The sequence below is a fragment of the Hemicordylus capensis genome, chromosome 1 (assembly GCF_027244095.1).
Source record: "Hemicordylus capensis ecotype Gifberg chromosome 1, rHemCap1.1.pri, whole genome shotgun sequence".
NCBI classification, from domain to species: Eukaryota; Metazoa; Chordata; class Lepidosauria; order Squamata; family Cordylidae; genus Hemicordylus; species Hemicordylus capensis.
Window position 1 is genome coordinate 221,202,422 of NC_069657.1, and position 24,004 is coordinate 221,226,425.

Consider the following 24,004-nt stretch of genomic DNA (forward strand, 5'->3'; position numbering starts at 1 on the left):
ATGGTAAAAGGTGCCTCTTTTTCCCAGTTAGCAGGGGATGCTTCTACTGAAAGAAGCATCGGCAGAAGCCCAGTTCTTTATTTTATAATGTTTAACTAAAGTTGATAAACACTACCAGGTGGAGGCCTGACAAATATCCACCAATGGAGCCAAGGTGGGCAGAGAGGCTGAAGCCACCACACTTCTGGTAGAGTGCCTTCTGGTAGAGTGCCTTCTGGAGAAGGCATCCCTTTTGCCAGGTAGGCCAGCTGTATACATTGGCAGATCCACCTAGAGAGGGTGGATTTGGATACCTTCTTACCCAGTGAACAATCCCTAAAAGAAACAAAAAGGGACTCAAGACCCTGAAGGTCTTAGTGCGTGTTAGGTACGTCTTCAGGGCCCTGCGCACATCCAAGGTGTGCCATTCCTTTTCCTTAGACACGGGTCTTGGACAAAAAGAAGGTAACATCAACTCTTGAAACCTGTGAAAAACAGAATTGACCTTTGCTAAATAGATAGGATCAGTTTGGAGGAGAACATAATCAGGGAAGACTAAGCATAGTTCCTTCCACACTGAAAGAGCTCCCAGATCAGATACTCTCCTTGCGGATGTTATTGCAACCAAGAATAAAAATAAAAAGGATAAGAGTTTAAGGGACACTGACCCTAGAGGCTCGAACGGATGTTTGGTAAGAGCCTGTAGCACCAAGTTAAGGTCTCACGTAGGGAATCTGTGCACCGTAGGTGGATTAAGAGCCGCTGCCCATTTCAGGAACCTCTGGACATGAGGGTGACTGGATAAAGACGACATCCCTTGCTCCTCCCAGACCAAGGATAGGGCAAAGACCTGCCTCCTAAGGGTAGTCATCTAACCCTTTTTGCAGAAATCCCAGAACATAGATGTGATGGGATTGTAAAGATATTGTAAAAACCAATAAAATTTTAAAAAGCAAAGAAATCCCAGAACATGGCTTGTTGAAGCAGACACAGACAAAGCACCCTGTGTGTGCCACCACTTGGTAAAAGCCTTCCATGTTGAGTGATAGATTTTAACAGTTGAAGGATGGCAGGAGGCCAAGATTGTATTCTGGACTGCCCCCGAGTAGCCACAAGCCACTAGAAACACCCGCTCAATCTCCACGCGAATAGGTTGAGCCATTCGGGCTCCGGGTGAAAGACTAGTCCTTGGTGAAGAAGAGGGGATGGAACCCCAGAGCCTTTACGGCTCCAGGGACAACTCCACCAGGTCTGAAAACCAAGCCCTCTGCAGCCAATGAGGTGCCACTAGAATCACCTCTGCCTTCTCCTGATGGATTTTTTGCATTGTCTGGGAAAGTATAGCCACTGGAGGGAAAGCATAAACTAGGTCCTCCGACCAAGTTGCCGTCAGTGCATCTGTCCCTTTGGCCCCTGGGGAGAGGTACCTCGACAGGAACTGAGGCAGCTTGGCGTTGACTGGAGAGGTGAACAAATCAATCACTGGGCAACCAGACCTCTGGACAATCCTATCGAATGACTGGTTGTTCAGAGCCCATTCCACCTGGTTCAACTGCGACCGGCTTAGCCAGTCTGCCACCGTATTGAATATTCCTCTGACATGATCGGTCTCCAGAGATAAAAGATGGAGCTCTGCCCAAAAGTGTAACCTGTCCGCCAAACTCATCAGAACTTGGGACCTTGTGCCTCCTGGTGATTTATATGGGCCTTTGCCATCGCGTTGTCTGTTCTGTCCAGAACGTGACGGCCTTGGAGAACCGGTCAAAATTCCTGACGGGCATACCATACGGCCCGTAGCTCTAGCCAGTTTATGGAATTTGCCTCTTCCGCTTCTGACCAAAGCCCCTGCTGCTAGCAGATGGTGACAATGGGCCCCCCATCCCTGCAGGCTGGCATCGGTTGTGACCTGGATTCGAGTGACCAGGAGAAACCTGACACCCTTTAGAGTGGCTGATGTCGTCCACCACGCCAGTGAAAAAGTTACCCACCCTGGCAAGGTGACATTGAACCTGGAGTGCTCCATGACCTGCTCCTGCCATGGCAGGAGGAACCACTGGAGTTGCCATGCATGGAACCGTCCCCATGGAACTATCCTAATAGTAGAAAACATCACCTCCTGCAATTGGCTGAGAGAAACGATGTCGGCCCTGGGCCTACAAGTCAGCACTTGGCACTTGGCCATCGGTTTCTTCCTGTGCTCGAAAGTAAGGGAAATCACCACCCCCAAATTATATCCATAACAGCCCCCAGATGAAGGATCCTGATGCAGGGAACTCTTTTGGATGTTGACAATGAAACTGTGGTCCCTGAGCACCGAGAAAGTGATCTGAATGTCCTCTAGACTCTTCTGGACTGACTGAGACCTGATCAACAGATCGTCTTGGTAAGGGTAAAGGTGAACCCCCTAACATAAGAACAGCCCTGCTGGATCAGGCTCAAGGCCCATCTAGTCCAGCATCCTGTTTCGCACAGTGGCCCACCAGATGCCGCTGGAAGCCACAGGCAGGAGTTGAGGGCGTGCCCTCTCTCCTGCCATTACTCCCCTGCAACTGGTACTCAGAGGCACCCTGCCCTTGAGGCTGGAGGTGGCCCACAGCCCTCTGACTAGTAGCCATTGATAGACCTCTCCTCCATGAAGTCATCCAAACCCCTCTTAAAGCCATCCAGGTTGTTGGCTGTCACCACATCCTGTGGCAGAGAGTTCCACAAGTGGATCACACGTTGTGTGAAAAAGTACTTCCGTTTGTTGGTCCTAGATCTCCTGGCAATCAATTTCATGGAGTGACCCTTTGTTCTAGTGTTGTGTGAGAGGGAAAAGAATCTCTCTCTCTCCACTTTCTCCATGCCATGCATGATTTTATAGACCTCTATCATGTCTCCCCGCAGTCGTCTTTTTTCTAAACTAAAAAGCCCCAGGTGTTGTAGTCTTGCCTCATAAGAAAGGTGCTCTAGGCCCCTGATCATCTTGGTTGCCCTCTTCTGTACCTTCTCCAGTTCAACAATGTCCTTTTTAAGATGTGGTGACCAGAATTGTACGCAGTACTCCAAGTGTGGTCGCACCATAGTTTTGTATAAGGGCATTAAAATGTTAGCCGTTTTATTTTCAATACCCTTCCTAATGATCCCTAGCATGGAATTTGCCTTTTTCACAGCTGCTGCACATTGAATTGACACTTTCAACGAACTGTCAACCACAACCCCAAGATCCCTCTCCTGGTCCGTCACCGACAGCTCAGATCCCATCAGCATATACTTGAAGTTGGGGTTTTTCGTCCCAATGTGCATCTTTACACTTGCTAACATTGAACCGCATTTGCCATTTTGTCGCCCACTCCCCCAGTTTGGAGAGATCCTTTTGGAGCTGCTCACAATCCATTTTGGATTTCACTACCCGGAAAAGTTTGGTATCATCTGCAAATTTGGCCACATCGCTGCTTACCCCTGCTTCTAGATCATTTATGAATGAATTAAAAAGCACTGGTCCCAGTACAGATCCCTGGGGGACCCCACTTCTTACTTCCCTCCATTGTGAAAACTCTCCATTTATACCTACCCTCTGTTTTCTGTCTTTCAACCAGTTAGCAATCCACACATGTACTTGTCCCTTTATCCCATGACAGCTGTTTCCTCAGGAGTCTTTGATGAGGAACTCTGTCAAAAGCTTTTTGGAAGTCCAGGATCACCTTTATCCACCTTTGGATCACCTTTATCCACATACTTGTTGACACTCTCAAAGAAGTCCAAAAGGTTGGTGAGGCAAGATTTACCTTTGCGGAAGCCATGCTGGCTCACTCCCAGCAGGGCCTGTTCTTCTAGGTGCTTTACAATTTTATCCTTGAGGATGCGGACGTTAGGAACTAACGGCCTGGAACGGACGTTAGGCTAACCGGCCTGTAATTTCCCGGATCGCCCCTGGATCCCTTTTTGAAAATCGGTGTTACATTTGCTACTCTCCAGTCCACTGGTACAGAGCCTGATTTCAGGGATAAGTTAAATATTTTAGCAAGGAGGTCAGCAATTTCACATTTGAGTTCTTTGAGGACTCCTGGATGGATGCCATCCGGCCCTGGTGATTTGTTAGCTTTCAGTTTTTCCAGACAGTTCAGAACATCATCCCTTGTCACTTCTATCAGACTCAGCTCTCTAGCCTCCATCCCTAAAAAGCCTGGTTCAGGAACAGGTATATGCTCAGTATCCTCTGCCGTGAAGACAGATGCAAAGAACTCATTCAGTTTCTCTGCAACCTCCATATCCTCCTTAATAATCCCTTTCACTCCCTCATTGTCTAATGGCCCAACCGCCTCCCTGGCAGGTTTCCTGCTTCTGATGTACTTAAATAAGTTTTTGTTATTCCCCTTGATACTTTTGGCTAAATGTTCCTCAAACTCTCTTTTTGCCTCCCTTATTGTCACCTTGCATTTCTTTTGCCAGAGTTTGTGTTCCTTTCTGTTCTCTTCATTTGGACAGGCCTTCCAATTTCGGAAGGAAGTCTTCTTCCCTTTTATGGCTTCCTTGACGGTACCCGTTAGCCATGCTGGCATCCTCCTGGACTTAGTGGTACCTTTCCTCCTTTTGGGTATACAATCTAACTGGGCTTCTAGTATTGTGGTTTTGAGTAAACGCCATGCACTCTGGAGCAATGTGACTCTCCTGATTTCCCCCCTCAGCTTTCTTTTCACCATACTCCTCATTTTGGAGAAGTTTCCTCTTTTGAAATTTAAAATGTCTGTGTTTGACATCCTTGGTGATTCTCTCCCCTCAGTCCTCAAATGCGCCACAAGTGCCACCATGATCTTGGTGAACACTTGTGGCACAGTCGACAGACCAAAAGAGAGTGCCCAATATTGGTAATGGACATTGCGGTAGGAAAAGTGAAGGAATTGCTGGTCCTGGGGATGGATTGGCACATGGAGGTAAGCCTCCTTGAGGTCTACTGATGCCAGTAAATCCCTCTCTTGAAGGGCCATCAGAATAGAATGGAGGATCTCAATTCAGAACCTCTTTTTCCTCAGGAACTTGTTCACAAATTAGAGGTCCAGTATAGCCCTCCATTCCTCATTTTTCTTGGGAACCAGAAAAAGGAATGAATAAATCCACAACCCTTCCCCCCCCATAGGAACCAGTTCAACAACGTGAATCTGTTACAAGTGGCGAATGACACTCAGTATCAGTGAGTTTTTGCTCCTCCTTTGCAACCTTGGAGAGGGGAGAAATTAGTCTGGAGGTTGGGAGGCAAGTTCCAAAGAGTATCCTTTGGAGATGGTCTGGAAGACCCTGGCATCCTTGCATGACAACATTCAAACTTGTGCAAATGCCTGCATCCTGCCCACCACCCACAAACCGCCTTGGGGTTTTCTTTTAACGAAAGGCGGTATAGAAATGTAAAAATAAATAAATCTTTTCTCTTATCAGAATGGGCTCTAATTCTTCACTGAACAACTTTCTACCCTTAGAGGCCGGGTTGGCTAGGTTACTCCTAGACTTCTGATCAACCTTCCAGTTTTTCAACCACAGCATCCTACAAACAGTAACGTCTGAGGCTAGAGACCTAGCAGACAGCTGGTTGGCATCCAGGGAAGAATCTACCATAAAGACCACTGCCTTTCCCAGTTTGTTTAACCCCTGGCGTAACTTTGGTAGCTCAGGTGGAACGAGTGGCAACAATTGCCTCACCCACAAAGTAGACACCCTTGCAAAAATGGAGTTGGTCATGGAGGCTCTCGTCGACAGGGCTGTAGCTCATGTGACCTGCGCAGAGCTGCATCACATTTCTTATCCTCTTGATTTCTGAGGACCTCATCCCCATCCTTAGGAAGCATGGCCCCCGTCACCAAGGCGGCCACTTCTGTGTCTATGGGTGGCACCTTTAACTTTTCCATCATTGGTTTGGCTGAAGAATAACATTGCCTAACTGTAGGGAGAGACCCCTTACTATCTGTGGGCCTGTCCCACTCAGCCTGAATAACGTGTGAAAACAACTTTGGATAGGGCACAGATACTTCTGGCACCTGTATGGATGGCAGGAGGTCAGGGTCCCCTTCTGGTTGCTCAGGCGCTGACTGAATAGTCTCCTCTAAGCGCAGACTCTTGCGAGCCTTATGAAGAAGCACAGGAAAATTTGCTGAATTGAAAAGCTGAAACGAAGGAGATTGTGAGGAGGCTGCCTCATCCCCCAACAGTTCCCCCTCTTCCTCAGCCGAAGAATCAGAATTGGGCTCAGTCAGGACTGGAGCCACTGTGGACAGCGCTGGGACCCGGGACCCATGTGGAGAAAGGACCTGGGTGGTTCTCGGTGATCCCCACTTCAGAAGGTACTAGGCCCGTGCAGAACTGGAGCTGTGCTGTCAAGCTTTCCCTATATCAGAAATGGTGGAATTGGGGGGGAAAGGTGGGAACCTGAGGCCAGGCCAGCTTACCAAGCTCCTCCTTCACGACCCGGCGGAGCAATGCGACACATCTTGGGGGTATATCCTCTCTCTCCCCCTTTGCCCTCTTGTATGGCCGCCCCTGAAGGATGTGAGCATTTGGCAGTCAGACCTGTGCCTGAACGCACCTCCTCCGCTGCCTGGCTGCTTCTTGGCTGGCCACTCAGCGCAGCTGCTTGCAAGCCCTGCCCCTCCGCTATGGTCGAGGTGCCTTCCCCCATATCTACTGGTAAAACTTCCTGGTCTGGGGTCTTACTTTTATGGGTTGCTTTCTTCTTCACTGCGTCCTTGGACTTCGTGGCTTTCTTTTTACGAATGATGGTGGCGGGAGTGGTCGCAGCCACCCATGCGGGCTGACAGGCAGCCTGTGAAGTTCAGTCCTTCAAAGGAGAAGCCTCTCTTTCGCTGCATGGGGCACGATCAGCCATGTTGGTAGAGCCGTGAAGCGCCACAGCAGAGGTTGTTAGGCAGTTGGTTATACGGCTGTCTCCCCAGTTCCCCCTGACTCTCACTAGCCAACATAGGGAGAGGTGCAGGGGAGGGAAGCAATAAATTCAAATCTCCTCACACTTTTCAAAGAATTTTGCAGAGCAAAGCTATCTTGCAGCCTGCAGGAGCGAGACAGGGCAAAGAACTAAGGCTGAGAGGATTGCTCCTCCTTCCTAGCTATGAGAAAAGCCTTTTGATTGGCCCTGTCTGGAGCAGGAAGAACAGTGTTTCTTCATGAGATGGAAAGTAAACATCTGTGTTGACAGTCTTATTATGAATATCTAGCCTGGCCAAAACAATATATATGACCATTGTGCCATATAGGGGTGTGCCCGAACCGGTCCGGAGGCCATTCTGGAGGCCTCCAAACCGGTCCAGTTCCGAGCCGGTCCGGCGGCTCGGGCACGTGGGGGGTTGTAGCTTTAAGGGCCGGGGTGGTGGTACTTACCCCCCCCCCCCGCTGCCGCTCTTCCCCCCCCCCCAGCGTTATGGATTTTCCAAAAGGTTTTGGGGCGGCAACGCTCCTCTCTGCCGCCCCTGGCCCCGTCGTTAGCCTGATAGTGCTTTAATATACCGTACGCATTCGCCCGTTGTGGCGTGCGTGCGTACTCGCTGCCGCGCGTGCGCTCCGCAGACTTCACACATCAACATGTGACGCGTACGGAGTGCGCACGGCGGTGGCGAGTGCGCACGCGCGCCACAACGGGTGCATGAATATTTTTGTACTAGTTTGTTTTGCACAGGAGAGGAGAGCTGGTCTTGTGGTAGCAAGCATGACTTGTCCCCTTAGCTAAGCAGAGTCTGCCCTGGTTGTATTTGAATGGGAAACTAGAAGTGTGAGCACTGTAAGATTTTCCCTCGGGATGGAGCCACTCTGGGAAGAGCAGAAGGTTCCAAGTTCCCTCCCTGGCTTCCCCAAGATAGGGCTGAGAGAGATTCCTACCTGCAACCTTGGAGAAGCTGCTACCAGTCTGTGTAGACAATACTGAGCTAGATGGACTTATGGTCTGACTCAGTATATGGCAGCTTCCTATGTTCCTAAAAGCTAGCTGAATGAGTGTTTGGTGATAGATCAAAATTGTGCATTTAAGAGATCACACATGTTAACTTCAACATACTTGTATTCTATTCAGATTCCATTTTAAACCGGATTTTTTTTAAAGGATATTTGAAATAACTGAAATTTTAGGAAAAAATACAACTTAAAAACAATTTCTATCCACCCTACTTATAGTAAGCTTGTGAGTTTAAAATATTCTTCTTTTTTTTTTAGACTGAGAGTGCTTGGGCTGAAGAATACTTGGAAAAGAAGAAAGGCTCTCATAAGCGCTCAGCATCATGGGGCAGCACAGACCAACTCAAAGAGGTTGGGAAATATATTGTATTGAAGTCAAGATACCTGTTTACCATCGTATTTGCATATACCCCTACCCTCTGCCTTATTGTGCACAGAAATTACTACCATTCAGTCTTGCTACATGAACGACATGAGAAAGCAGACATACAGGATATTTTTGTTAAGAGGAATAACTTTTGACTTCCCATTTTAAAGACTGAGAGAATCATGTTTCAGCACTTTAATAAAGAGTAGAAAGCTGTAATGAGGAGCAGGGCATCATCCTTAGTGTAGAGAGACTAGTGCAGTAGTTAGAAGATAACTTTCAGTTTTATAGTACTGAAATAACAATAGAGATGTTACTAGGAGTAGAGGACCTCAACTACTTTTCTGGAATCAACTTTTAAGTTTGGGATTTGTTTTAATGTCACTGCCAGTGAAATATACAAAGTTGTTCTTTATTTCTATAATTTGGCCACAATGAACATCCAGGATTTGCTTACTATAATATTCATTGTGACTGGCAATGGGAAGCTAGATGATCTCCACAGACCCTTTGAATTGGTACCTCCTTGTGGAAAAAGGCAATCCCATGAAACTAAACCTTGACAAAATAAGCAACAGAAGCTACAACTAAGTGGTATAGATGCAGCAAAGTCATGCGGTTCCTTTTGAGGTAGGAGAATCTCTATCATGGCCCCAACATCCAAGTCATGATGAAGCCATGGCAGTCTGCCTGGGCATGACTCTTTTTCTGGCCCCTTAATGCCAATGTCAGCTTGCTTTTATATCTGCAGAACAACGATGGGGTGATTGTGCCGTGCCAGACTTCATGTGGTCCTCTTATCGCACTTGGGACTGAGACTTATGTTACTGTCAGCCTATGTCTGTTCTGTACCAAGTTTCAGTGGAGAAGGAGTTCCACCTAGTGAGGCACAAACCTTTCCCCCTTCTCCGTTCAACAAAGGTGGACTGGAAACAGCTTAGATCTTTTTCGGGATCTATGTGCCTTCATATATCTGGGATGGTCTTCTTTCCACTCCAAACCAAATTAGGGATGGGGAAAAGATTTAAACATGATCTAAGTAGTGTATAGACATCCTGTTCTATAAGGATAGGATCCTAGATCTATAACATTATGCATGGTGTGGAGAAAGTGGATAGAGAGAAATTCTTCTCTCTCACACATAACACTAGAACCAGGGATCATCCCATGAAATTGACTGCCGGGAAATCTAGGACCAACAAACGGAAGTACTTTTTCACACAATGCATAATCAACTTGTGGAATTCTCTGCCACGAGATGTGTTGATAGCCTGGATGGCTTTAAAAGAGGTTTGGATAACTTCATGGAGGAGAGGTCTATCAACGGCTACTAGTCGGAGGGCTAAAGGCCACCTCTAGCCCCAAAGGCAGGATGCCTCTGAGTACCAGTTGCAGGGGAGTAAGCGCAGGAGAGAGGGCGTGCCCTCAACTCCTGCCTGTGGCTTCCAGCGGCATCTGGTGGGCCACTGTGCGAAACAGGATGCTGGGCTAGATGGGCCGCCTTGGGCCTGATCCAGCAGGGCTGTTCTTATGTTCTTATTCTTGATCTGTCCAGTGCAGAGGGAAGGAATAGGCCTTTTAATTTTAGCAGACTGTGGGTAGCTCCTAGGTCATGTTTCCATCTGAATTTTGACAGAAAACCATTCAGAATTTTCATTATAAATCTTAAGAGAAACTCTAAAATATCCTTTTAGATTGCAAAGCTACGCCAGCAACTACAAAGAAGTAAACACAGCAGCAGGCATCATCGGGATAAAGAAAGGCAGTCTCCATTCCATGGTAATCATGCAGCCATTAATCAATGCCAGGTAAGATTATACCACTCGGTAGATTTTTTAAGTGCCAGGAAAACTGATTGTATCTCAGGTACTGTGTGGCAATAGGAACTCTTCCAAATGTCTGAGGGATGCCAGTACTGTGGAAGAGGCAGGATAAAATTGATGATAAAATTAATGAAAAGCAACTTTACCATTGAACAAATTATTGTTTTACATTTGATTACCTTGCACAACTCTGAGATCAATAACTGGATTACTGAAGATCGGCAGCAAGCCCAATTTTCAATGGGGGATGATGGTAATATGCCAACATTGGCCATGGCATTTGAATCTGCCAATGTCGGCATATTCTGCCCAACTTGCCATTCTGAACCCAACATCTGTAACCAACTTCACATCTTGGTTAGATGTCAGGTTTGGAACTTCAAGTCGGACAGAATATTGGCAGGTTCTGACAGCATGGCCAATGTTGGCATATCACCATCATCCCCCACTGGAAACTGAGCTCACTACCAATCTCCAATAACCAGTAGTTTGGATTTTTTTTTTTTTTTTTTTTGGTCATATGAGGCTGCCTTTAGGTTAAAATTCTGAGGCTAACCTCTCAGCTTTAGTTACATGTAAAAGCTGAAACATATTTATATTCTATCTAGATAAGGAAATCCATTCACTGTCTTTTACTATGTAATCTCAATTAAGAAGGAGGATATGTTAAAATGTTGCAAATAATTGTGTGTATTTTTAAAATTAATTTCCCCACTACTAGGCCTTTTCTTCCTGGCTCACCAGAGTATCTTGATTGGGGACAGGGTGTATAATATATGTGTCAGGGAGTGAACTGTTATGGTGATCCCAATAATTTTCAAGAGTTGTAAATCATTCAAAGAGCAAAGAGCATATGTAAAATGTCTCTTGTATGAAGTGAAAGAAATTTTAGTAACCGCTAGGAATTCATTTTGCCATTATAATAGAATGATACTATAATCTGAATAGATTGTCTATTTTTAAACTATTGGGATGTAACCTCTTTCTTTTAACCTTTTGGGGTTTCCAGGCTCCTGTCCCAAAGAGTGTACTCGTCCCCGTAATACCAATCGCAAAGTCATCAGGATCACGTTTCCGCAACAGCATAGAGGGGTTGAATCAAGAGATTGAAATAATCATAAAGGAGACAGGAGAGAAAGAGGAACAACTTATTGTGAGTCTACTAGGATGAGTCCAATATGAGTGTGGCTGGAGCCAGGAGTTGAAATCGACTTGATGGCACACTTTACCTTAGAACAAATAGGCTAGTAAGCAAGCAGATTCAAAACTGGCACTGGAGAGTGAAAGAGCAAGGAGTTTATATTCAGTACTATTTTAATACTGACTCCGTGCTGGGAAACCTCAAATATTTAGAGTCATAAAGTTTAGTAGACATACCTTTTGATTGCACTCTGTTTTTGCATTAAATATATCCAAGATAAATGTATTTGGAAGTATTTTTAGTTGAAGCCTTTTTAAGGTGGGAGAAATTGAGACATTAAGAAGGGGGTCATGAGGAACCCTGCTAGAGGCAATTTGGTTGCTTTTTGTATAGGCTCATCCTTTTAAATCCTCTTAAGTTGATATATATTTCCCCTTCCTTGGAGTGCCTTACAAGACCCCAAATCTCCTTAAGTTTGGCTTCCATCTCCCCTCCCCCCTTTTTTTAGTCTGAAGAATAACTAATCTTCTGCTAAAGAGCTTTATTGATACAAAGGGCTAAAGTAGTCTATTAACATGTAAAGTAATTCTTCTCCAGACAAGATTAGTAGTCTGCTGCGTGGCAAGGAGTATGTAATATGTTTTTTCTTAACAGCCACAGGATATTCCAGATGGGCATCGAGCTCCACCTCCTTTGATTCAGCGCAGCAGCAGTACTCGCAGCATTGATACGCAAACTCCTGGTGGAGCAGAGAAGGGCAGTAACAACAGTAGCAGATCCCAGTCTGTGTCCCCTAGCTCATTCCTTGCCATCTCCAATGAGGGCAGTGAGGAGAGCCCATGCTCAGCTGATGACCTGCTTGTGGACCCCAGAGATAAAGGTACTGCCTGGAACATTCTCAGACTAAAATTGTAAATGCCTTCATCTCTTTCTGTCCTGTCACAAACTTTAGACCTAGCTTTGGTTTAAAAAACTTGTTCTATGTTGGCTGCTATGTTGAAAATCCTTCAAGCTATGCACCATTTATTTACTATAGGAAAAGGGTGTTGAAATAAATTTAGGAATATTGATGGAGGTGATATTCAAAGGTTCCTACCTGTAATTGATGTTTGTCTATGCTAGGATCCAAAAAGCTACTTGATTCCTGTGATAGGCAATAGCTGGATTGAACTTGACATTGTTTTTTTAAAGTCAACCTTGTGTGTCACAAACAGCTTTTAAACACTCCTTTCAGGTTCAAAAACTGTTTTTGCAACATGGGGGGCTGTTGTGAAAATGTTCAAATATAGGAGAATCTCGTTCCCTCGATACTCATGGGGGTTCCATTCCTCCCTTACTATTGCAAGTAATGAGGCATTAGGTCTGTGGGGAAAGAGGGGTTAGGTCCTATGGTAGAGAAAGAAAAAATTTAAAGTCCCAAGCCTGAACTTACTCTGGTTGTGCTCCATGTGTCCCCCATGTGTTCAGGAATGCCCCCCAAACCACAGGGAAATGTGTACACACACACACACACACACACCCAATGAGTCACAAAGTGTGTCATAAAATGGCTCCTCCTGTCTCCTCCTAACAAAATGGAGGCCAGAAGTGATCTCTGCAGTCACTTCTGGCCCTTTAGGAACCATGGATACATGGGTTTTAACCCATTAGTATCCACAAATACTGGAAACGGGTATCAATAAGATACCCCAGGAATAGCAGAACCGTGAATAGAGGACAGAGGTTCTCATGTAAAATCAATAAGAGAATATTTTGTACTTGGAAAACAAACTTCCATGTAGCTTCTTATTGATGATAACAATGGGCATGAGAAGGAATGGAAAGGCAAGGCCAGATGTTTTAGCATGTGTTCAGTATGCATGTTGGTATGTTTAAGTAACTGACTCTTTGCTCACTACAGAGAATGGAAACAATTCTCCTTTGCCCAAATATGCCACATCACCAAAACCCAACAACAGCTACATGTTCAAACGTGAACCTCCTGAGGGTTGTGAGAAGGTGAAAGTGTTTGAGGAAAGCTTGTAAGTAGTTCTGCACTTACATTAAAGTCCTAATATTTTGTTATATCTAACATCTGTTTTGTTGGCTATGCAGCCTTAGTGGTTAGTTTGTCAATAGTATGTGTGCATGAATAAACCAAGGTTCTGGATAGTGATTCCCTGCGACAGTCATAATTATGGGTTCTGCGCCTGCGCAGACCTGCTCCGGGTAGTAGTCGTTAGCTCCTCGAGACGCTCTTAACCGCCTCTGCACGAGCCTGCAGTTCACTATATTGGTGGTTAGGCAACCCACTCTTCAGTTTCTTTCTGACCGCCTAGGCGTTCAGACGCTTCGGAAAGTTAAAGCTGCTCAGCTAATTATATTCTTGATTTACATGTATTTCACCTCTAGACTGACTGCCCATTCTTCGGAAACTCCTTTTACAATAAAGCATATAACAGGATCAAAAAAAAAAAAAAAAAGGACAGAAAACTGGCAACAGACTAACAGAACGGTAATCGATAAGCTCAGCGTTTTTTGTGCCCCATACTCCCCTAATCCATCCCCATGAGTGAGGGATCAGTGCCTAATACCACCACGATTAGGGGTGGAAAATCTTAAGGATGGCACCCGTGGAAAAAACCACATTTAAAAAGTGCCAGGGCTGCGGAAACAAACTCCCTTCAACTGACAGGCATCAGCTTTGTCTCCTTTGCCTTGGGGAGGGGCACCCTGCCGCATCTTGCGATATCTGTGCTGGCTTCTCAAAACAGACTTTAAAAAAAATAGATGGGCGCGTCTGAAGGTCACCCTGATGGAGGATGCATTGCGCCCACCTACAGGGAGCTAGCTCCCTGCTTTCTCCGGGAACTGCACAATCCTTGTAGTCTAAAACCCAGAGAAAAGAAAGCATAAAGAGCCATCAAGCCACGCCTCCAGTCCACGGCATTGAGTGGGCTTGGCATCGGCTTCTGCACCGCTAGCTAAGCGAAAGAAGCATCGCCATGCGGGTGCTGTGGAGACTACCCCTTCTCCTTCGGGGTTGCAAGAGACTTGCCTCTGACATCAAGCGGTCTCACTCTCTCCGGCCCTGACACCGCAAATGTCTCCAGCGCAATCAAGCTTGGTACCGGCTTCCCAGGCACAGACTAAGACAAACCGTTCTGGAAAATACACTTCGAAGCTGAAAGAGCGCACAACCAAGTCACGAGAACATACCTCGACATCGAAGACCCCCTCGTTTTCAACGCATATTGCCCTCCCGTCGACATAGAAGGGGCATGCCTCCACTTCGGATCAACCCAATGAAGAGGCTTTTATGCTCGAGGTCAAAGTAGCTGCACTACAAGATGACAGTACTATTCATACAGCTTTCGATACCGAGGAGGCTATTCTCGATACCGAGGAGGCTATTCTCGATACACAGCCAACATATGATGCAGAACTCGCCCCAATAACCCAAGGGGAAGATCCAGTGTTGTCCCATCTGCTTCGCTCAGAGGAAACTACTCCTTCCACTTCGACTTTTAGAGGATTCCTCCACCCTGATCTAGACCACAACGGCCAGGAAGAGGATGTCGAGGATTCAGCAGCAGATGATGGATGTCTAGCAGTTATTCCCAAGACACCTGAGTCTGTGAGTTTACTGCCCCGCAATGGATGGGGAGCAACCTCTATTACACTGCCACAGGAGGATTATGCCTTGTTTAAACAGTGGCAAGTTCGTAGACGACAGCAAAGCGATGCTGGAACTCAGGTCACACCACTGAGAAATCAGCTAACACAACATTCCCATGAGACATAAACTTCACACTGGCCAGCAAAGACAGTGGCAGTGCAAGCAGCCATTCAACCCGCGACAAGAACTATGTCAAGAACTGTGTCCGTCCAGGTGGACGACGCGCCTCACCAACCTACACCGCGTGCCAAGTCTACTCTCCACTTCAGGAACCTCGAGTTCAGCTGTGCACGTTGCCTCTCCTAATGCCTCTGACTCATCTGATGATGACAGCTATGACTCCGATTCCACGAGAGGTGATTCGGAATCAAACATACCAAATTTGCCAGACTTACCACTGGAAGTCCCTCCGCCTTTGTCGGTCTCACCGAATGAGCAATTGAAGACGTATCATCAGCAATTGACAGAGACGGCAAAACTCCTAGGTCTAGAGTTGCGTCCAAAATCCTCAGAGGTAGACGACCCTGTCTACAACTTCATAAAGAAGACCCCAGGTCTTCAACCGGTATATCTCCCCATGCTGCCGGTCATCACAAATGCAGCACAATCAGCTTGGGATGTATTACAAACTTCGATCCCAACCTCAAAGAAATTAGAGACTGTATAGGATCCAGGAGGCTGACAATGTTTACTTTCATAAACATCCAGTTCCAAACTCTCGTGATAGACTGTGCCTCCACAGCAAAAACTGGAAGACGCCATACTACGTCAGCAGACAAAGAGGGACGGAAGTTAGACGTGCTGGGTAGACGCACATATTCGACAGCATGCCTATCTTTTAAGATCACTAATTATATGGCTTGCCTGGCTAAGTATACGCACTGCTTGTGGGGAAAACTCTATGACCAGTGGGCTGCGCTCTCACCAGAGGAGTTCAAGCAGAAATTTGAAGCTACCTTTCTTCAGACCACCACTACTACTACACCCAGCAATTGGCTAACGCAAAACATCTGGCAGAATCAGAGTCAAGGATACTGACCTCGGCAATTATGTTGCGCAGACATGCCTGGCTCCGCTCAACGTCCTTGCAACAGGACATGCGCGACCGTATTGAATCCTTGGCTTTTGATGGCAAAGGCCTTTTTGCGGAATCCACTGATGATACAATGGAACAGTGGAAAAAATCGAAATTGACGGTGAGAACCTTCATGGCCCAGACTCAGAGGTACAATACGAACAGGTACCAGCCACCCCAGAAACATCAGAACTATTTTCAATGTAATGACCGTAGAGATTACCGCAAGCCCTGGAATCGATACAATAAGAGGTCCTATATGGGGAAAAACAGGGCTGACCAACAAACAAAGAACAAATCTGGCCAGCAGAACAAACAGCACCTGTGATACCAATTAACACTTAACAATGGTGCCCACTTGGGGATAAATGCCATACCTACACAAACCCTACCATCGGTCACCACAGGGCCCAACACCGCCTTGTGTGTAGCCAGTAGTTCCATCCAACTGGCAAGTCATGCCTTAGCATGACGCAATCTAACATCAGACCGCTGGGTGTTGCGCATAGTCCAAACGGGATATGCTATTGAATTCATAACTCTGCCAGACTTTACAGGTATTTGGTACACCCCCGAGACTGAAACCCTCAGGGAAGAGGTACAATCCTTGTTAGAGAAAAAGGCAATATCTCCTGTACCTTGGCCATCCTGTTTCTCAGGGGTATTTCCAGATTCCCAAGAGGGATGGCGGCATTCGCTCAATTATGGACCTCAGGGATTTGAACCAATATGTTGAGGTGAGAAAATTCCATATGATAACGTTGCAAGCAATCCTCCCTCTTCTACATGAAGAGGGTTGGATTGCAACGTTGGATTAAAGGATGCCTATTTCCATATTGGCATGCAGGCAAATCACAGGAAATACTTAAGGTTTACCCTGGGCACACAAGTTTATGAATATAATGTTTTGCCATTTGGGCTGGTTACAGCCCCTAGAGTGTTTACTAAGTGCATGGCGGTTATTATTGTGTATCTCCGACTACAAGGAATTTCTATTTTTTCCTATCTAGACGACTGGCTCGTGACAGCAAAGGAAAGAGGGAAACTAGAGTTTCACATTGTGACAATCACGTCGCTTCTAGAGCAACTAGGGGTGAAAGTCAACTGGAAGAAATCGCACCTGACTCAGGCCAAACGCCTACCTTACATAGGTGCGTTATTGGACATGACTGCTCAAAGGGCGTTCCTGCCAGAGGACAGATTCTTACGCATTTGCAATTTAGTACGCCAGTTTCAACTAGCCCCACACCAGAAGGCCAGAAACATTCAGGTACTCCTAGGCCTAATGGCATCCTGCACCATAGCGGCGAGATATGCGAAGCGGCGGATGCGAATCCTTCAAGAGTGGTTCTTACACTCATTCCACCCAAATATGGACCCACAGAAGAAAGTGCTTCTGATGCCAGATCGAGTTCTGGCTTCTCTTTGATGGTGGATGGAATTCACAAACATGTTGGCCGGGATGCCTTTTCTGATGGAAGTGCCAACCCTGACATTGACCACGGATGCCTCACAGCACGGATGGGGTGCCCACTTAGGAGGCCAGGAACAAAGCAGGTGATGGAATCAACAAGAAAAGCGCTTCCATATAAACTTTCTGGAGCTTCTAGCTGCATTCAAAGCTCTGCAGGCTTTCCAGCATGTGTTACGTGACAACACAATACTTTTACAGATGGACAATACTACAGAGATCGCATACATAACCAACCAGGGCGGCACAGTGTCTGTTTCTCTATGCCGACTGAGCCTACAGGTGTGGAACTGGTGCATTGCCAGAAACATTCATCTTCAGGTCATCAATATAAAAGGCAAGGAAAACTTGCTGGTGGATGCGTTGAGCAGGGCGGGGTCCCTATACCAACACGAGTGGCAGCTGCACCCACAGCTGGTGACCAAGTTGTTTCGGTCATGGACAACCCCGACAGTGGACCTTTTTGTGACGGCCGAGAACAAAATATGTGCAGAATATTGCTCAAGGATGGGACTGGGAGAAGCCTCCAAGGGAGATGCCTTCCAGTACCACTGGACTCACGCTGTCTTCTATTTGTTCCCACCATATCCACTACTAAACAGAGTAGTGGCCAAATTACTTCAAGACAGGACCAAAGCCATAATTGTCACCCTGTGGTGGCCCAGGCAACCGTGGTTCCCGAAACTGCTCAGTCTGGCGGACGGGAATTACAGGAGACTGCCGCAGAGAGCGGACCAAATATTCCAAGACAACGTGTTGCTCCTGCATGCCAACCTTGCCACCCTCAATCTGACGGCTTGGAGGGTAGGTTTTTGAGGAAAATCCTTCTGAAAAACAGGAAAGAATCAACGCGGAAGAATTACGAGGCTAAATGGAAGAGGCTTGCAAGTTATGCAAAGGCCAAGGGATTCAAGCCAAGGGATGCCACGTTAAGAAACGTCCTACTATACCTCACGACCTTGAAATCACAGGGCTTAGCCAATGTTTCCATCAAGGTACACATAGCCACCATTTCCTCCCGCCACCAGGGTTGGGATGGAAAGACAGTGTTTACCCAAGGACTTCATGAAAGGCATAAATAATTTATACCCGCCTGTTCGGCCAGTGGTGGAGAAATGGAGTCTGTCCCTGGTGCTGTCTGCATTGACACAAGAGCCCTTTGAGCCCCTGTCTACGACACCATTGAAGCTACTAACGTTAAAGATGCTTTTTCTGGTTGCCATCACCTCAGCAAAGAGGGTGAGTGAACTCCTTGCTCTGCGTATGCATAAGCCTTATACTAGAATTCAGCCAGAGAAGGTGGTAATGCGTCTGGATCCAGAATTCCAGCCTAAGATTGTAAACGACTTTCATATCAATGGTGACACCTTACCTTCCTTTTTCAGGAATCCGTCTTCGCCCCTTGAAAGGGCAATGCACTCCTTGGATGTCAGAAGGGCAATCCTCTATTATTTGAAAAGGACAAAGCCGTTTCGAAAATCTAATCATTTGTTCCTGATGTTCAGGGGACAGAACAAGGGACATCAGCCATCCCGCCAACTTGTTTCTCCTTAGTTGGTGGAGTCGATCAAGTGTGCATACGAATGCCAGGGAAAGGATGCCCCAAGATCTGTAAAGGCTCACTCAACAAGGGCTTATTCCACTTTAGCGGCACATATGGCAGGTCTGCGGATGACAGACATTTGCTCTGCGGCATCTTGGGCTACTGACCACACATTTGTGAAACATTATGCCCTGGACCTACAGTCTGCAGTGGAAGCTAGATTTGGCAGAGAAGTTTTGAAACGGGTGTTACAGTAGTATGCTGCACCCACCTCCAAGAGAGCAAGCTCATTAAGCACCCATGATTATGACTGTCGCAGGGAATCACTATCCAGATAAACAGGATGCTTACCTGTAACATATGATCTGGTAGTGATTCCGCGACATTCATAATACCCGCCTGTCCAGCCCCGCTGCAAACTGCATACTATGGGTCATACTGGAATTAATGCATTAGCTAGTACATGCTACGTCGGTCAGCGAGAAACTGAAGAGTGGGTTGCCTAACCGCCAATATAGTGAACTGCAGGCTCGTGCAGAGGCGGTTAAGAGCGTCTCGAGGAGCTAACGACTACTACCCGGAGCAGGTCTGCGCAGGCACAGAACCCATGATTATGAATGTCGTGGAAGCACTACCAAATCATATGTTACAGGTAAGCAACCTGTTTATTTAGCTCTGTCACTTTGTCAGTTTTATCATTCAGTAATTATTTAAAGCTGTGTGCAGTCAGGTGTGTGTGTGGGGGGGTAGAGACTATTGGAGATAGTAGAGGGCTAAGCTGTTCCATCTATGAGAATCCGTGTATATCAGCATTTTCCTGATGATATTGTAATTCACTCGGGATTTGGCTCTGTAAGTTCACTCCCTAACTCATGGTGCAGCAACCTCTTTGAGGTGGATCAGTTGCCCTACCTGTGATTTCTGTCCTTCAAATCATGGTTTCAGATTCTAGTTTGTTGGCCCCAAACAAACAGGCTTGGGTTCAGCCATAAAATAAAACCAAGGTATTGTGTTGTGTCCAATTGCAGCTACTCTGGTCCAGTAAGAAAACCTCCTCACCCATTTCATATTTCTTGATCTCTGGGACCAGCACTGCCATCACTGTATGCATTAAATACACATCTATTCACCCAGGCTTTTTTGACATTGTTTTAAAACGTGTTAAAATTAGTTGTTTTAAATATTTTAACTTTTACCATATCATTTATTTTGTTTTAACTACTGTTTTAAGTTTTCCGTTATTTGTTTTAACTAATGTTTAATTGCTTTTTGTAAACCACCCAGGGACGTGAGTTTGGGGTGGTATAAAAATGTTAAATAAATGAAATAAAAAATAAAAAGACAGAAATTTAGAATAAAATGGTGATATTTCTTTGCATAATAGAATTTTAAATGTCACACTGCAGTTGCACAAATGTGCTCACATAACTTTCATGTACTTAATTTCACACTACCTTGAATTTACGGTTAAACTAGTCAAAGCTCTTGTTGCCAACTTCAGTCTTCTGTGTTAATCTTTACCTTTTTAATTTTTTATCTGTAGGCCAAAGCCCTTGCACGAAATTCCAGCATTTTACTGCCCTGACAAGAATAAAGTGAACTTCATTCCTAAAAGTGGCTCTGCGTTCTGCCTTGTCAGCATTCTCAAGCCACTTCTTCCTACACAAGATCTTACACTCAAGGGTGCTACTCACAATCTGACGGTCACATCTGGTATGACACCCACTTTGCTGCAACCTATTGCCATGGCTTCCTTATCTGCAAATGCAGACCAAGATCGGCTCTCCCGCGGAACAAGTAAAATTATACCACAGATGTCTATGCTTCAACAGTCAGGACGTGGTGAAGAAACTGAAGGATAAACTTGCTTTTGTTAACCTTTTTTAAAAGAAACTTCTTGAAGCTAGTTGTGATTCAGCCTTCCTAATCGCATCTGTTTGCATCATAATTGCTGGCAATTCCATAAACTGCTAAACAGGTCGTACTAGTATCTTGATCTTCATGACCATGACTGTTAGCCTGGTGTGAGATCTAGGAAAGAGGAGTGGCAGAGAGACTGCTACACTTGTTGGTGAAAGCTTAAGTTCAGTCTCTGGTCTGCACTTTTTTTAAAGCTTTGGTGCAGTAAGAATGGAGACATCCATAACTCGTTATGATTGCAAGGACCAATTTTTTCCACTGCTTTGGGTCCCAATTTAAACCTTTTGATTTTTAAAAAGGGAGGGGGGGATCAAAGACCTACCAACTATTCCTAGCAAAGATCTACAAGAGAAAAAGCAAGTGGCACTGTAAGAGCCATTAGTTCATACAAAAACATATTTTCAAATATAGAGTTTTCTGGTGCGTAGAAGAAAGCAGGATGAAACACCTTTCTGGCTACATCATTTCTACTGCTGGGACCAAAGGATTGAAATTTTTCAACATTCTGTCATGTGACCATGTTGACTCCCTTACTTCTCCCAGTTAAGCTTAACATTCTTCAGACTAAAAAGAAGAGCAATATTGGTACATAATGTGTATTGGGGAGGTGGGGGGATAATGTGTGGTAAACACTCTTATAGAATTACTTGTCTGGAAATAGCATTTTAAAGCACTTCTGCCAATGGTGTCATGATTTGTCCCCAGTGTTGTGCTTCAGAACCATATTCCTTTCCCCCTTCTTCCTCCCATCCTTCCAAAACCCAATTGACTGTCACATCAGTGCCTCTTGGAATGTCTTGGTTTATTGTGTTGCTGTCAAAATCTTGAATTGCCTATACCCAAATCGGCATATACCCAAATCCTATCATGTCTTGTCACTGTACTATATAAACCCTGTAGTCATATGATGAAATGGCGGTGCATGGTTTTTCCTGCTTGTCAAAGTACTGTTTCGTGGGTCTCTTGAGGGTAATAGTTTGTCAGGCATGATATTCGTTAAAGCAATTTATTTGAATGGACATAGTCTCCATTTTGATTAGCAATATTGTTAAGGTGTTAAACTAAGGAACTTTTCTTAGTATTGGTCTGCAGATATTGCCCTTTTCAATTATTTTTTATCTCTTTGTTTGCTGTGATTGTATAACAATCAAAAATAGGAAGGAGTTTCTGTTACTAAATTGGGTTGTGAATGGCCCTGACTTTTTCTGGATACAAAAGTGTATCTACTGAGTGAGATTCTTTAAATAGCACAGTGTGTGCTAGTGCAGCTGATAAAAGGCCAAAATGTCAGATTGCAAAGCATCCCCAAAGTTGAAGATTCTCATGGAAGATAAACTCAGTCATTTGAAAGAGCTTGTTGATACAGAATTAAAATGAATCGGGGCCAGCCTACACAGTTATAGGAAAGACGAAAATTTAACAAACCTATTATGGCATTACTGTGATTCAGTCTCTACTAGTAGTCATTGGTAATGAATAGGCATAGCAAGATGAACAGTGTTTCTGTGCCTATTCATTACCAATGGCCACTTGTTGGGAATGGGTCATATCCACATTGATTGGTGTATTCATTTGTGTTTGCATAGTTGTTATGCTGGCTACTGTCTCCTGCATTGCTTGGCCTTTTGGCTTCTCTTTTCTGTAACCCCCCCCCCTTTATACTCAGGTTATATATACCTACCCATTTAGGTGACTATGTCATGCATCTGACAGTGGGCCCTAGTCCACAGAAGCTTGTGCCACAATATATTTGTCAGTCTTTAAGGTGCCACTGAACTACTTGTGTTTGCTGTAACAGATTAACACAGCTGTGTCTCTGGAATACTTTTAAAAAGTGTGACTTTATCATTATTGTACCCTGTTCTTGACCTTTTGTGTTGGCATATCGTTGGTTCTATTTTCACATGCTGTATTGGCACAGCAAGATGGCCTCACCCTGTTCTATAGACTTGCCTGCTGGCATATGAAGTCCTAGGTTTGCTTGTTTTGCTGCATATAAAGTTCACATTGTGAGGGCAACATCCTTTTTACTTCATTTGAGAGTGTTTGGTCCTCAATGATCATATTTTTACTCCAGTTTGAAAGAGTTATGGCTAAAAACAATATTCAAGGAAAAACAAAGTTTGCTTTCAAATAGTATGGTATATTTGTGGTAGTTAACTTCTGCACACAGATCACCTTTGTTATGAAGCTGTTAATGTTCTGGTGTGGTCTACTTGCATGCAAGAGGGGTATTTGCATTTTATTTAAACCCAGTTCTGCTTCTCATGTTAAACAGGAGCTTAAATATATCTTCTGACTGTATGGTGGTTCTTAGGGGAAATTTCCATAGAGTACCCAAGGACCAAATCACTATGTGAATCACATATCAAATGCAGGTGTTTGAAATCCTTGAAAATAAGAGATTCATTGCTTTAACGAGTCTCTGTAAGATGCATTCAAGTTGAGATAAAAACTTGTGCAAAGCTTTTTATAACGTATACTTTTTTTCATGCCTTCGTTTATGCTATAAGGATGAACCAACATATGGCCAAGGCACTTCAGGCTGGCCTGCAGGTGCATGTTTGAAAACTGACACTCCAGTTCTTGTTAACAGTACAGTATTTATTTAGCCCTCTTGTGTGTTCCAAATGTTGTAACTAATGGGAAAATGTTGAGGAATTGCATATCATAAGCAGCAAATGTTGCTTGGCCAATAAATTTATACTTAAATGCAATGAGACTGCTGGACCGATTTATACCAGCAAAGTAGTGTTAGAAAGCCCATGGCAAGTAAGCAGCACTTATATGGTTTAAATAGTCAAAAGTTGCTCATTGTCCTTAGAATTCCAATTATAAGATCTCCCTAAGTCTAAGTTAACTTAGAGGACAAAAAGGAGAATCTTGCAGAAGAAAATCAATTTAGTCATGTGCACGGACCGGTTCGGAGGCCATTCTAAAGGCCTCCAGACCGGTCCGGGCACGGGTGGTTTTGGTTCGGGTGGGGGATTCCAAACAAGTTCGGGGGGGGCTTTACTTACCCCCTCAAGAATGCCTCCGTATTTCTTGAAGTAAGCGGGCGGCATACCTCCCTGCCGCCCGCTTCATTCCCCCTCCTC

At 45.1% G+C, this 24,004-nt stretch overlaps 1 protein-coding gene across 5 annotated transcripts in view; it reads left to right on the forward strand.

Moving 5' to 3' along the window:
- Positions 1–23,623, forward strand: part of FAM117B (family with sequence similarity 117 member B) — a 64,375-nt gene extending 40,752 nt beyond the window's left edge. For 2 of the 5 annotated variants that reach the window (XM_053280661.1, XM_053280675.1), the window contains exons 3-8: positions 8,167–8,259; positions 9,970–10,083; positions 11,108–11,251; positions 11,894–12,119; positions 13,140–13,260; positions 16,983–19,630. In XM_053280661.1, coding sequence (XP_053136636.1) covers positions 8,167–8,259; positions 9,970–10,083; positions 11,108–11,251; positions 11,894–12,119; positions 13,140–13,260; positions 16,983–17,625 — 1,341 coding nt within the window. In that variant the 3' untranslated portion in view covers positions 17,626–19,630. Of the gene's footprint in view, positions 1–8,166; positions 8,260–9,969; positions 10,084–11,107; positions 11,252–11,893; positions 12,120–13,139; positions 13,261–16,982; positions 19,631–20,529 lie in introns of those variants that run through there. The other 3 variants (XM_053280684.1, XM_053280689.1, XR_008312589.1) reach the window with 2 other exon arrangements.
- Positions 23,624–24,004: the final 381 nt, after the last annotated feature.